This window comes from Mustela erminea, chromosome 3 (genome assembly GCF_009829155.1).
Source record: "Mustela erminea isolate mMusErm1 chromosome 3, mMusErm1.Pri, whole genome shotgun sequence".
NCBI lineage: Eukaryota > Metazoa > Chordata > Mammalia > Carnivora > Mustelidae > Mustela > Mustela erminea.
In genome coordinates, this window is record NC_045616.1 from 135,298,982 (window position 1) to 135,311,668 (window position 12,687).

The 12,687-nt window shown below is 37.6% G+C and overlaps 1 protein-coding gene across 9 annotated transcripts in view; it reads left to right on the top strand.

Moving 5' to 3' along the window:
* The window catches only part of CPLANE1 (ciliogenesis and planar polarity effector 1), a 138,718-nt gene that overhangs the window by 112,396 nt on the left and 13,635 nt on the right, over nucleotides 1-12,687 (top strand). For all 9 annotated transcript variants that reach the window (XR_004284242.1, XM_032337574.1, XM_032337579.1 and 6 more), the window contains 3 exons: nucleotides 2,090-2,254; nucleotides 4,868-4,898; nucleotides 5,438-5,569. Coding sequence is in view for 8 of the 9 variants with exons in the window: in XM_032337574.1 (XP_032193465.1) it covers nucleotides 2,090-2,254; nucleotides 4,868-4,898; nucleotides 5,438-5,569 (328 nt within the window). In the remaining variant the exon portion in view is untranslated. The remainder of the gene's footprint in view (nucleotides 1-2,089; nucleotides 2,255-4,867; nucleotides 4,899-5,437; nucleotides 5,570-12,687) is intronic.

Here is a 12,687-nt window from a genome sequence, read left to right on the forward strand (position 1 = left end):
CTGTATGTGGGTATTGTGCATGCATGTGTGTGTGTGTGTGTGTGTGTTCTGTCAACCTTTAGATTGTCTATGTATACATATATATATGTTTAATCAAGCTTTTAAATTGTCCACATTTTCTATGTTTCTGGTATTTTAGTCTGCTTGATCTGTTCATTGCTCAAAAGGGTGCATTAAAAATTGCCCACAGTGATTGTGGAATTTCTTCTTATGATTCTGTAAATATTGCATTATATAGTAGAGGCTATGTTATAAAATGATTCTGTTCTTGATTGCTACATTTTTTGTTGAAATTTTCCCCTTTTCTCATTAATGAACCTCATTATCTCCAATAATGTTTTTATACTCATTCAATTTTGTCTAATATTAGTATTTCTCTGCTTGGTTTTCCCTGGTGTATCTTTTTTGATACATTTTATTTTTTAAAAATTTATCAAGGAAAATTTCAGTAGAAGACAGAATGGTATAATTAATGTTCATGTACCCTATAACCACCTTTAACAATTATCAACTCATGGCCAATCCTCTTTTATCTATACACCCACCTACTCTTCCCACCTTTTCCTGGATGTTTTTTTTTTTTTTTAAGATTTTATTTATTTATCAGAGAGAGAGTGGGAGAGAGCGAGCACAGGCAGACAGAATGGCAGGCAGAGGCAGAGGGAGAAGCAGGCTTCCAGCCGAGCAAGGAGCCCGATGTGGGACTCGATCCCAGGACGCTGGGATCATGACCTGAGCCGAAGGCAGCTGCTTAACCAACTGAGCCACCCAGGCGTCCCTCCTGGATGGTTTTGAAGCAAATTACAGACAGTCTATTATCTACCTATAAATATTTTATAAATATGTTTAAAAAGATAAGGTTTTCTTTTTTTTTTTAAACACAGATATAATATTATTACTCCTTTAATTTATTTTTTTAAAGATTTTATTTATTTATTTGACAGAGAGAGAGATCACAGGTAGGCAGAGAGGCAGGCGGGGGGGGGGGGGGAAGCAGGCTCCCCGCTGAGCAAAGAGCCCGATGCGGGGCTCGATCCCAGGACCCGGAGATCATGACCTGAGCTGAAAGCAGAGGCTTAACCCACTGAGCCACCCAGGCGCCCCTGTCCTGTTCTTTTATTATGGTTTCTCTCTTCTTTATCTGCTTAATGATTTTAGTAATATTTTATGCCCTTTCAGATTGTTTTACTTCATGCGTGTATATTCTCAGTTATCAGATCTGCATACAGCTCTCTCTTATGGTGGTTTCTTTGTGCAATTTGGTTTTTTGTGTGTTTTCTTTTTTTTTTTTTTTTTAATCATGAACTTATCTTTAGGGGAGTTGTGCTCGGTTGTATATACTCACCTTTAATATGGTTTTATATTTGCCTCTTGAGATCTACTGAAGTAGAAAAATTTGGGGTGCAAATCTTTATATACATTTTTGGCTTGTAGTTGTTATTAGTACATAGATAGTATAAATTCAGATCCCATTCCTGATTATGGCACAACAGAAGTTTTGATTTCTCAGCTGAGTTATTTTTCTCCCATCTGCTCTTCAGGAAACTTCTTTGCTGGTCTCCGATTTTCTTATCCTTGTTTTATGGACAGAGCTATCCTTCTTACCCTCATTTTATGGGCAGAGCTATCCTTCAGTGCTCTAGGCCATATGAAGTTAGATCAGTTCTCTCCACTGCAGATGACAGAAAACTCCTTTTTTGTATGGACTATCCCAGCATCATTGCCCATATATTGCCCAGCTTTGATTCCTTTTTCTTTTCTGGGACTGGGGGATTTCTTTATTTACAAGGCTTGGTTACATATTAATCTATTTTTTTTAATTTAACATTTCTTCTGTGTTTTTATAACAGGGCAGGAGACTGTCTAACTCATCCACCATGTTTTCTGAAATTGATAGTAAATTTAATAGTTTTACTATGAGGGAGATTAAAATTTAAATATATTAAATTATATTCTGTTATAGAATAGAAAGTTATCAAAATAATATATTGTAAACTTCTGATACATCTTTTGCCATGTGAAAGTGTTAACTTTTGTATCTTTTTTTTCCCATGTGCTTTTCTTCCTCAACCATTTTACTTTGGATTAGTACATTTCCTGACTCATACGAATAAGGATGCTCAATGTGCCAAAGAGGAGACTTCAGAAGCTGAATTTTCAGTGACAGAAACTCATTCTAGTCAGAAAACTTGTGTGTTTCCTTCTGCTGACTCAGCTCTCAGCCTTTTCAGTGACCAGAATACAACTTCTCCTGGTACTGTTCATTTTTTTCATTTACGCTTTTGTTTTCCCGCATACTGTTACTGAAGAGTAATTTATTGGGAACACATTTGTGAAAGATTTGTGAAGCCATTTTGCAATATTTATAAATTTCAAGGGAGGGAAGTTAAAATTGTGCCGTTCGCTTGAAGAACTATGTTGTCTTATCATCTTCCTAAGATCTATTGCAAGCCTGTATCGTTATCTCTAATAAGAAGTATGATTAGATATCTCCAAGTTATTTATTGATGTTAAATATAGAGAAACTGGATTTACTATTCTATCTGATTTTTATAAAACTTGAGAAATTCAGACTCAGCCAATATTGAGAACCTGGAGTTTTAATTATGAAAACAAAATAACGGCTGTAGATTCTGGAGACTGCCACGTTCCAGATAACGCTGCTTTACGTGCATTGACCCTGATGTGAGCCTAGCCTGCGAAGGGGATGCCATTAATATCTCAGTTGTACGGTTGAGAATTTTGAGACTTAGACAAGTTTAGTGCCAGTTTTCATTCTATTTCATGTGGAGCTGGCAATTGAAAGTGCACTTTTTGCTTGAAAGTGCATGGGCTACTGACAGTGGCTTTGAAATATTTTTTCTCTCTCAGCTATTGATGGTCAAAAATGATGAATTTTCTAAGTGTTTATAGTATGTTTTATTGTCATTATTAAAGTAGCATAAGCAGTCAGAACCCTGTACAACCTCTTTAACCTCATCTGTCAGCTCTCCCCCGGAAGAGTCAAGCAAAAGCTACAGATGACTGAGAACCTACAGGAATCAAACACGTTCTCAGCTAGGTGCTTTAGGTACTGCACTCAGTCTCCACAACTCTGTGAAGTGGAAATGATCAACCCCATAGGATGACGACCAAAATACAATTGGAATCTAGGAAGAACTTAGAGAAAAAAATTACAAGACTTAAAGCGAGCTTATTAACAGTTTTCCTTTTAATAACCACTATGCCATTTTTATTTATTTTTAATTTTTTTTTAAGATTTTATTTATTTCGGGCGCCTGGGTGGCTCAGTGGGTTTAGCCGCTGCCTTCGGCTCAGGTTATGATCTCAGGGTCCTGGGATCGAGTCCCGCATCGGGCTCTCTTCTCGGCAGGGAGCCTGCTTCCCTTCCTCTCTCTCTCTCTGCCTGCCTCTCTGCCTACTTGTGATCTCTCTCTGTCAAATAAATAAATAAAAAATCTTTAAGATTTTATTTATTTATTTGTCAGAGAGAGTGAGCATAGGCAGACAGAGTGGCAGGCAGAGGCAGAGGGAGAAGCAGGCTCCCCGCTGAGCAAGGAGCCTGATGTGGAACTCAATCCCAGGATGCGGGGATCATGACCTGAGCCGAAGGCAGCCGCTTAACCAACTGAGCCACCCAGGCGTCCCTACTATGCCATTTTTAAAAAAGCATTTTTTACTGCTTATGCTACTTTAATAATCTTAAAAAAATAGTTAAATTGAATTAATTGCTATTAAAACCTCACAAATGCCCCAACTCTGAAAACAAAGATATGTAAAATCCTTGATTTGAGGATTAATAAATTAAACAAAATAACATGTGCTTAGGAAAGCAAAATTGGTATTAAAAACCTGTGGATATATAAGTCTTCGGTCAGGGTGGATTCATCTAATGAGATCTTAACAAGGAAATGTTTTTGAGAAGAGATGTCAGAACACTTTCCCCCATAGTAACTCAATTCTCCTTGAGGAGTAAACATATCAAAAATTGAGTAGATTAGGTGTTTTGCTTTAAAGACATGTAGTTAATATTGGACAAGGTTTAAAAATTATTCTTTTGGGTCCTGTTCTTCCAAGTAATGGCTTCTTTGAATGAAATTAGATTATTTTCCTAAATGTATTACTTTTAGATCATCAGAACATTTTTTGTTTTGTTGTTGTTTCAGTAAATTGCACTTCAGTATTTATGTTTGTTTATTTTTTAAAATTCTATTTTATTTATTTGACAGAGAGACATTGAGAGAGGAAACACAAGTATGGGGAGTGGGAGCGGGAGAAGCAGGCCCCAGGACCCTGGGATCCCTGGGACCCTTGAGCATCCCAGGCAGATGCTTAAGGACTGAGCCACCCAGGCGCCCCACACTTTAGTATTTCAAACTGTGTACTAAGCAAAGAAGAACTGTACTTCCTAAAGTATTCAGAGTATTCTGGATAGAAAAGTAATCATCTGGGGGCGCCTGGGTGGCTCAGTGGGTTAAGCCGCTGCCTTCGGCTCAGGTCATGATCTCAGGGTCCTGGGATCGAGTCCCGCATTGGGCTCTCTGCTCAGCAGGGAGCCTGCTTCCCTCTCTCTCTCTCTGCCTGCCTCTCCATCTACTTGTGATTTCTCTCTGTCAAATAAATAAATAAAATCTTTAAAAAAAAAAAAAAAAAAGAAAAGTAATCATCTGAAAATGCAGAGTATACACTACCAAATAGCACACTTAAGGGGAGGATAAATAAATTACACATATATATCTTTAAACCTATTTGGAGGTTTAAAATATTTTAATTTCTGGTTATATAATTTCTAAAGAGGTTAATAGATGACAGTATAAAAAAAATATTGGCCCCAAATTTTTATTAATAATGTTTCTCTTCTTTTAAGGTGTGAATAACAGTGATGAGTTATTTGAGAGGTAAATATCTTCAGAATAATTCACAGGTTTACTTAAGATTGGGTATAAACTGTGTGTTTTGGAAACTCTGTTGTTCATGTGTATGTGAGCTTCTACACTACATATTTTTTCATGGACTGAAAGGAATATAATTCTCATTGGGAATGGGATGTTTTAAGAAGCTGAGGATTGCTTTATTATATCCTTTATGGTTTTGTTTCAGCATAGGTAATTAGAATGCAGTAGACTGCGTTTGCTGCATCCTTTACTGCGTGTGTATTCAGTAGGCAGGACAGGTAGAGGTTATCTCCTGAGCCGTAGGTTCACTTTTTTAAGAGCACAAAAGAAGTCGTCAATGACTGATGATTAGACTTTTGCTGAGGATTCCTGGAAAATAGAAGGAACATTAGGTCTGTGTTTATTATTTTTGTGTTCATTTATGCTCTTAGAGGACATAGCTTTACATGTTCATTTTTTCAACTTTACTTGTTCATTTTTGATTAATGTAATTACACTGTAGATACTAACTAATATTTCTCAAATTGGATTTGAAAATGAAGCGTTTCAGTAGATCCACTCCAGCTGACTGGGTTAACTGATATTGGAGACATCATTGAGGACCTTATAACAAAAGACGGAGTTTCCAGGGAGGAGCTTGGTTTAACAGAACAACAAGCTAAGAGTATCTGCAGGTAATCCTTGAATAAATCATTTTTAACTCATTTAAAATGCTTATGGTTCAGGAATATTAAAAATTGACCATATTTTAATGTGATTTTTATGAAACAAACACAAAACTTAGTTATTTTCTTCATAAATACTTTTTGTGATGTTTATGTGTCTTTACTCCCTTTCTCCAACATTAGTCAGATTTGTGTATTTAATACAGCAGCACATCTATATCCTGGGAGTTTTCCCAAAGTCTCATCACTTATTTTTATTTTTGTTGTCATTATTTTATATATATATATATTTTTTTTTTTCATGTGTCTGTTGTCTATTTGGATGTCTTCTTTGGAGAAATGTCTGTTCATGTCTCCTGTCAACCTTTAAATTGGATTATTTGGGGGTTTTTTTGGTGTCGAGTTGTATAAATTCTTTTTTTTTTTTTTAAGATTTTATTTTTATTTATTTATTTGACAGAGAGAAATCACAAGTAGTCGGAGAGGCAGGCAGAGAGAGAGAGAGGGAAGCAGGCTCCCTGCTGAGCAGAGAGCCCGATGCGGGACTCGATCCCAGGACCCTGAGATCATGACCTGAGCCGAAGGCAGCGGCTTATCTCACTGAGCCACCCAGGCGCCCAAGCTGTATAAATTCTTTATATATTTTGGATATGAACCCTTTATCAGACATGTCATTTGCAAATATGTTCTCCCATTCAGTAGGTCATCTTTTAGTTTTGTTGATTGTTCCTTTTGCTGTGCAGAAGCTTTGTATTTTGATGTAGTCCCAGTCATTTATTTTTGTTTGTTACCCTTGCCTCAGAAGACATGTAGAAAAATGTCGCTACAATCCATGTCAGAGAAATTACTGCCTGTGTTCTCTTCCAGAATTTTTATGGTTTCAGGTCTCACATTTGGGTCCTTAATCCATTTTGAATTTATTTTTCTGTTTGGTGTAAGAAGGTGGTCCAGTTTCATTCTTTTGCATGTTGCTGTCCAGTTTTCCCAACACACATTTGTTGAAGCGGCCATATTTTCCTATAGCAAATTCTTTCCTGTTTGCCAATGAATTAATTAATTAATTGACCATATAATAGTGTGTTTATTTCTGGGCTCTCTGTTCTGTTCCACTGAGCTGTGTGGCTCTTTTTGTGCCAGTACCATACTGTTTTGATTACTACAGCATTGTGGTATATCTTGAAATCTGGTATTGTGATACTTTTACACTTTTGTACTTTTTCAAGATTGCTTTGGCTTGGAGTCTTTTGTGGTTCCATACACATTGGGGGGTCATTTGTGAAAAATGCTACTGGTGTTTTCATAGGGACTCCATTAAATCCGTAGATTGCTGTGGGTAGTATGGACATTTTAACAATATTTGTTTCCCAGTCCATGAACATGGAATATCTTTCCATTTGTTTGCATAATCTTTAATTTCTTTTATCAGGTTTTATACTTTTCAGAATACAAGGTCTTTCACTTCCTTGGTGAGATTTATTCCTAGGTATTTTATTATTTCTGGTGTAATTATAAGTAGGATTGTTTTCTTAATTTCTTTTTCTGCTACTTCATTACTAGTATATAGAAACGTAATGAATTTCTATATATTGATTGCCTCTTACTGAATTCAATGATAAGTTCTAGTTTTTTGGTGGAGTCTGTAGGACTTCCTATATATCGTATCATGTCTTCTGCAAATACTGAAAGTTTTATTTCTTCCTTGCCAATTTGGATACTTTTTTCCCTTTTTCTTGTGTAATTGTGTGGCTAGGACTTCCAGTACTATGTTGAATGCAAGTGGTGAGAATGGACATCTTCGTCTTGTTCTGAACTTAGGGGAAAAGCTCTCAAGTTTCTTACCATTGAGTATAACATTAGCTGTGAGTTTTTCATATATGGCCTTAATTATGTTGAGATATGTTTCCTCTAATCCTATTTCATTGAAGGTTTTTGTCATGCATGGATGTTATACTTTGTCACATGTTTTTTCTGCATCCATTGAAATGATTTTTTTTTTAATCCTTTCTCTTGTTGATGTGATGTATCACATTTATTGATTTGCAGATATTGAGCCACCCTTATGTCCTTGGAATTAATCCCACTTTATTGTGGTAAATGATTTTTTAATGTATTATTACTTTGGTTTGCTAATTAATATTTTGTTGAGGATTTTTGCACCTGTTCATCAGAGATATTGCCCTGTAATTCTCTCCTTATAAAGATTTGTTTAGGGGCGCTTGGGTGGCTCAGTGGGTTAAAGCCTCTGCCTTTGGCTCAGGTCATGATCCCACGGTCCTGCGATCGAGCCCTGCATTGGGCTCCCTGCTCGGCTGGGAGTCTGCTTCCCTCTCTCTCTCTCTCTCTCTCTCTGCCTGCCTCTCTGCCTATCTCTGTCTGTGAAATTTAAAAAAAAAAAATCTTTAAAGATTTGTTTATTTATTATTTTAGAGAGAAAGCATGACAGGGAGGGGCAGAGGGATAGGGAGAGAGAGAATCTTAGGCAGACTCCCGCTGAGCATGGAGCCCAATGCAGGACTCATTCTCACAACCCCCAAGATCATGACCTGAGCTGAAATCAAAAGTCAGATACTTAATCAACTGAGCCACCCAGGTGCCATAGTAGTTCTCTTTTTTTGTAGTATGTTTATCTGGTTTGGGTATCAAGGTAATGATGGCCCTATAGAATTAATTTGGAAGCTTTCCTTCCTCTTTTATATTTTGGAATAGTTTGAGAAGAATACATACTAACTCTTCTGTACATGTTTGGTAGAATTTATCTGTGAAGTTGTCTGGTCATGGACTTTTGTTTGTTGGAAGTTTTTTTTGTTTTTGTTTTTTTAAGTATGGGGGACTTGAAAGAGTCCCTAGGAGAATTCTTTTTTTTTTTTTTTTAAGATTTTATTTATTTATTTGAGAGAGAGAGAGTATGAGAGTAGAGAGGTCAGCAGGAGAAGCAGACTCCCCACCGAGCAGGGAGTCCAATGTGGGACTCAATCCCAGGACTCCAGGATCATGACCTGAGCCGAAGGCAGTTGCTCAATCAACTGAGCCACCCAGGTGTCCCTTGTTGGAAGTTTTTTGATTATAGATTCAATTTCATTGCTGGTAGTCAGTCTGCTCAAATTTTCCAATTCTTCCTGTTTCAGTTTTAGGGGGTTTTATGTTTCTAGGAATTCTTCCCTTTCTTTTGTTGGTTGTCCAGTTTGTTGGCATATAATATTCTCTTACTGTGGTGATGGTTATGTTTCTCCTCTTTCATTTCTCCTTTTGTTTATTTGAGTTATCTCTTTCTCTCTCTCTCTTTTTGTTGTTGTTGTTGTTGTTGAATCTGACTGAAGTTTTATCAATTTTGTTGATCTTTTTGAAGAACCAGCTTCTGGGAGCACCTGAGTGGCTCAGTTGGTTAAGTGTCTGCCTTCGGCTCAGGTTATGGTCCCGAAGTGCTAGGATTGAGCCCCATATCAGGCCCCCTGCAGCAGGGAATCTGCTTCTCCCTCTGCCCCTCACCCTGCTCTCGTGCTCTCTCTCACTCTTTCTCTCAAGTAAATAAATAAAATCGTAAAAACAAAAAAACAACTTCTGGTTTCATTGATCTAGTCTTTTGATTTTTAGTTTCTGTTTCTTTATTATTGCTCTGATCTTTGTAATTTCCTTCCTTCTACTGGTTTTGGGTTTTGTTTGTTCTTTTTTTAGTTCCTTTAGGAGTTTATTTGAAATTTTTCTTCCTTTTTGAGGTAGGCTTATATTGCTATAAAATTCTATCTTGGAACAGCTTTTGCTACATCCCAAAGATTTGCGACCATTGTGTTTTCACTTTCATATGTATCCCATGTATGTTTTGATTTCTTTGTTGACCTATTCATGTTCAGAAGCATTTTATTTAACTGCCATGTATTTATGCTCTTTCCAGATTTTTCCTTCTGGTTTATTTCTAGTTTCATATTGTTGTGGTCAGAAAAGATGCATGGTATGAATTTGATCTTTTTTAATTTGTCAAGACCTGTTTAGTAGCCTAATATGTGATCTATTCTGGAGAATTTTCCATTTGTACTTGAAAAGAATGTGTATTTTGCTGTTTTAGGATGGAATGTTCTGGATATATTTGTTAGATCCATCTGGTCCAAAGTGTCATTCAGAGCCACTGTTTTCTTGATTTTCTGTTTGGATGATCTATCCACTGATGTAAGTGGGATGTAAAGTCCCCTGCTATTACTGTATTACTATTGATTACTTCCTTTGTGTTTGTTATTCACTCCTTTATGTATTTAGGTGCTCCCATGTTGGGTGCATAAATATTTACAATTGTGTATCTTCTTGTTGGATTCTTCCCTTTATGATTATATGGTGTCCTTCTTTGTCTCTTGTTATAAGTTTTGTTTTAAAGTTTATTTTGGGGGCATCTGGGTGGTCCAGATGGTAAGCATCTGCCTTCATCTCAGGTCATAATCTCTGGATCCTGGGATTGAGCTCCATGTCATGCTCCCAGCTTGATGGGGAGTCTGCTTTTCCCTCTCCCTCTCCCCTGCTTATTCTCTCTCTATATATATCTCTGTCTGTCTCAAGTGAATAATTAAAATCTTAGATAAAAGGAAAAAATAAGTCTATTTTGTCTTTTATAAGTATTTTATAAGCTTTTATAAGTATTTTATAAGCTATCCCAGCTTTCTTTTTGCTTCCAATTTTTATGATAAATTCTTTTCCATCCCTTGACTTTCCAGTCTGCATGTTTCTTAGGTCTGGAATGAGTCTCTTGTAGGCAGCATATAGATGGGTCTTGCTTTTTTATCCATTCTGTTACCTTGTATCTTTGATTGGTGTGTTTTGTCAATTTATATTCAAAGTAATTATTGATGGATATGTACTTATTGCTATTTTGTTACTTGTTTTATGGTTGTGTTTGTGCTGCTTCTCTATTTCTTTCTTTTGCTCTCTTCTCTCATGGTTTGCTGACTTTGGTGATATATTTGGATTCCTTTCTTTTTATTTTTTGCATATCTGTTATTGCTTTTTCATTTGTGGTTACCATTCAGTTTGTATGTAACATCTTTTTTTTTTTAATATTTTGTTCATTTATTTGACAGACAGAGATCACAAGTAGGCAGAGAGGCAGGCAGAGAGAGAGGAGGAAGCAGGCTCCCTGCTGAGCAGAGAGCCCGATGCGGGGCTCGATCCCAGGACCCTGAGAACATGACCTGAGCTGAAGGCAGAGGCTTAATCCTCTGAGCCACCCAGGCGCCCCTGTATGTAACATCTTATGCATATAGCAGTCTATATGAAGTTGGCAGGTGCTTCAGTTTGAACCCATTCTTTACCCTTCTTCCCACCTCCCATGTATTAGGTGTATGGTGTCATACTTTATATCCTTTTATTTTTATTTTGTGAGTTCCTTGACTGATTTTTATACATATACTTATTTTTATTATTTATGGACTTCCTACTTTTCTTACTTCTACTTAAAATTTTTCCTTTCCACTTGAAGAGTCTCCTTTAGCATTTTTCTTTCTTTCTTTTTTTTTTTTTTTTTTTAAGATTTCATTTATTTATTTGAGAGAAAGAGAGAGACAGAGCGAGAGAGCATGAGAGGGGAAGTCAGAGGGAGAAGCAGACTCCCCATGGAGCTGGGAACCTGATGTAGGACTCAGTCTCAGGACTCCGGGATCACGACCTGAGCCAAAGGCAGGGGCTTAACCCACTGAGCCACCCAGGCACCCGATATTTCTTATAAGGCTGGTTTAGTGGTCATGAATTCTTTTAAATTTTGTTTGTTTGGGTAACTCTTTATCTCTCCTATTCTGAATGATAGCCTTGCTGAATGGAGTATTCTTGGCTGCAGGGTTTTTTTTCCTTTCAGCCCTTTGAATACATCATTGCACTTTTTTCTGACCTGCCCTGTTTCTGCTGAAAAATCACATGATTGCCTTATGAGGTTTTCCTTGTATGTAACTATTTTCTTTTCTCTTGCTGCTTTAAAAATTCTCTTTATCACTACTTTTTGCTATCTTAATTACTATGTGTCTTGGTGTGGACGTCCTTGAGATGATTTTGTTGGGGGATTTCTGTGCCTACTGGATCTGAATTTCTGTTTCCCTCTCCAGTGTTGGGAAGTTTTTAGATACTATTTTGTCGAAGTAAATTTTCTGCTCCCTTTTCTCTGTCTTCTCCTTCTGGGATCCTTATTATACAAATGTTATTACACTTGATGGTGTTGCTGAGACCCGAAGACTGTTTTTATTTTGTATTACTTTTTTTTCTCTTACTGGTTCAACTTGACTGCTTTCCATTATTCTGTCCTCCAAGTTGTTGATCCATTTTTCTATGTCCTCTAGTCTACTATTCTTTCCATCTGCTGTGTTTTTAATTTCATTTATTGGGTTATTCATCTCTGATTGGTTCTATGTTTTCCATCTCTTTGTTAAGGGTCTTGCTGATGTCCTTCACTCTTTTTTCAGAGAGCATCTTTTTGGCCACTATTTTAAGTTCTCTTTCAGTCATATTACTATGTCCATTTCACATAAGTTTCTTCCTGTGACTCTGTTCTGTTCTTTCATTTGAGACATATTCCTCTGTGTCCTCATTTTGTCCTACTCTCTGTAACTGTTTTTCTGTGTTAGGGAAGTCAGCTCTATCTCCCGCCTTGCAAGTAGTAGCCTTCTGAAGACAACGTGCTGTCATGCCCTGCAGTGCAGTGGCCCTGATCGCCAGCACCTGGCGCTTCAGGGGCATCTCCTCTGTGTGTTGCACGTGCCCTGATGTTGTGGTTGAGCCACTTTTCCCTTCAGTCCAGTTATCTATAATGTCTTTCTTTACCTGTTGTGGACAGGGTGTGGTCCCTGGGTTGTTAGTGGGCCAGTCTGGGGTCCCCTTGGGCTTGAGTTGAGTCAGACCAAGTGTTTGCGAGAGATGCAGGAGCACCGAAGTGCAGGGCACTTTCCTTTTGTTGTCCCCAGAGAAGCTTTTGTTGGTGGGCGGGGCCTATAATCAGATCCGTTGTCTGCCTCTACCCCACCACTGGGGCTGCAGTCTGATCACTGTGTGTGGTTCTCTCTCCCTGGAGCAGGAGTCACTTTGGAGTGCTGCTGGCTCCTGTTGGAGCTGTTTGCACACGCCAAGCTTGTTGCACAGCTTCAGTGGGCTCTGGCCAAGAGCGT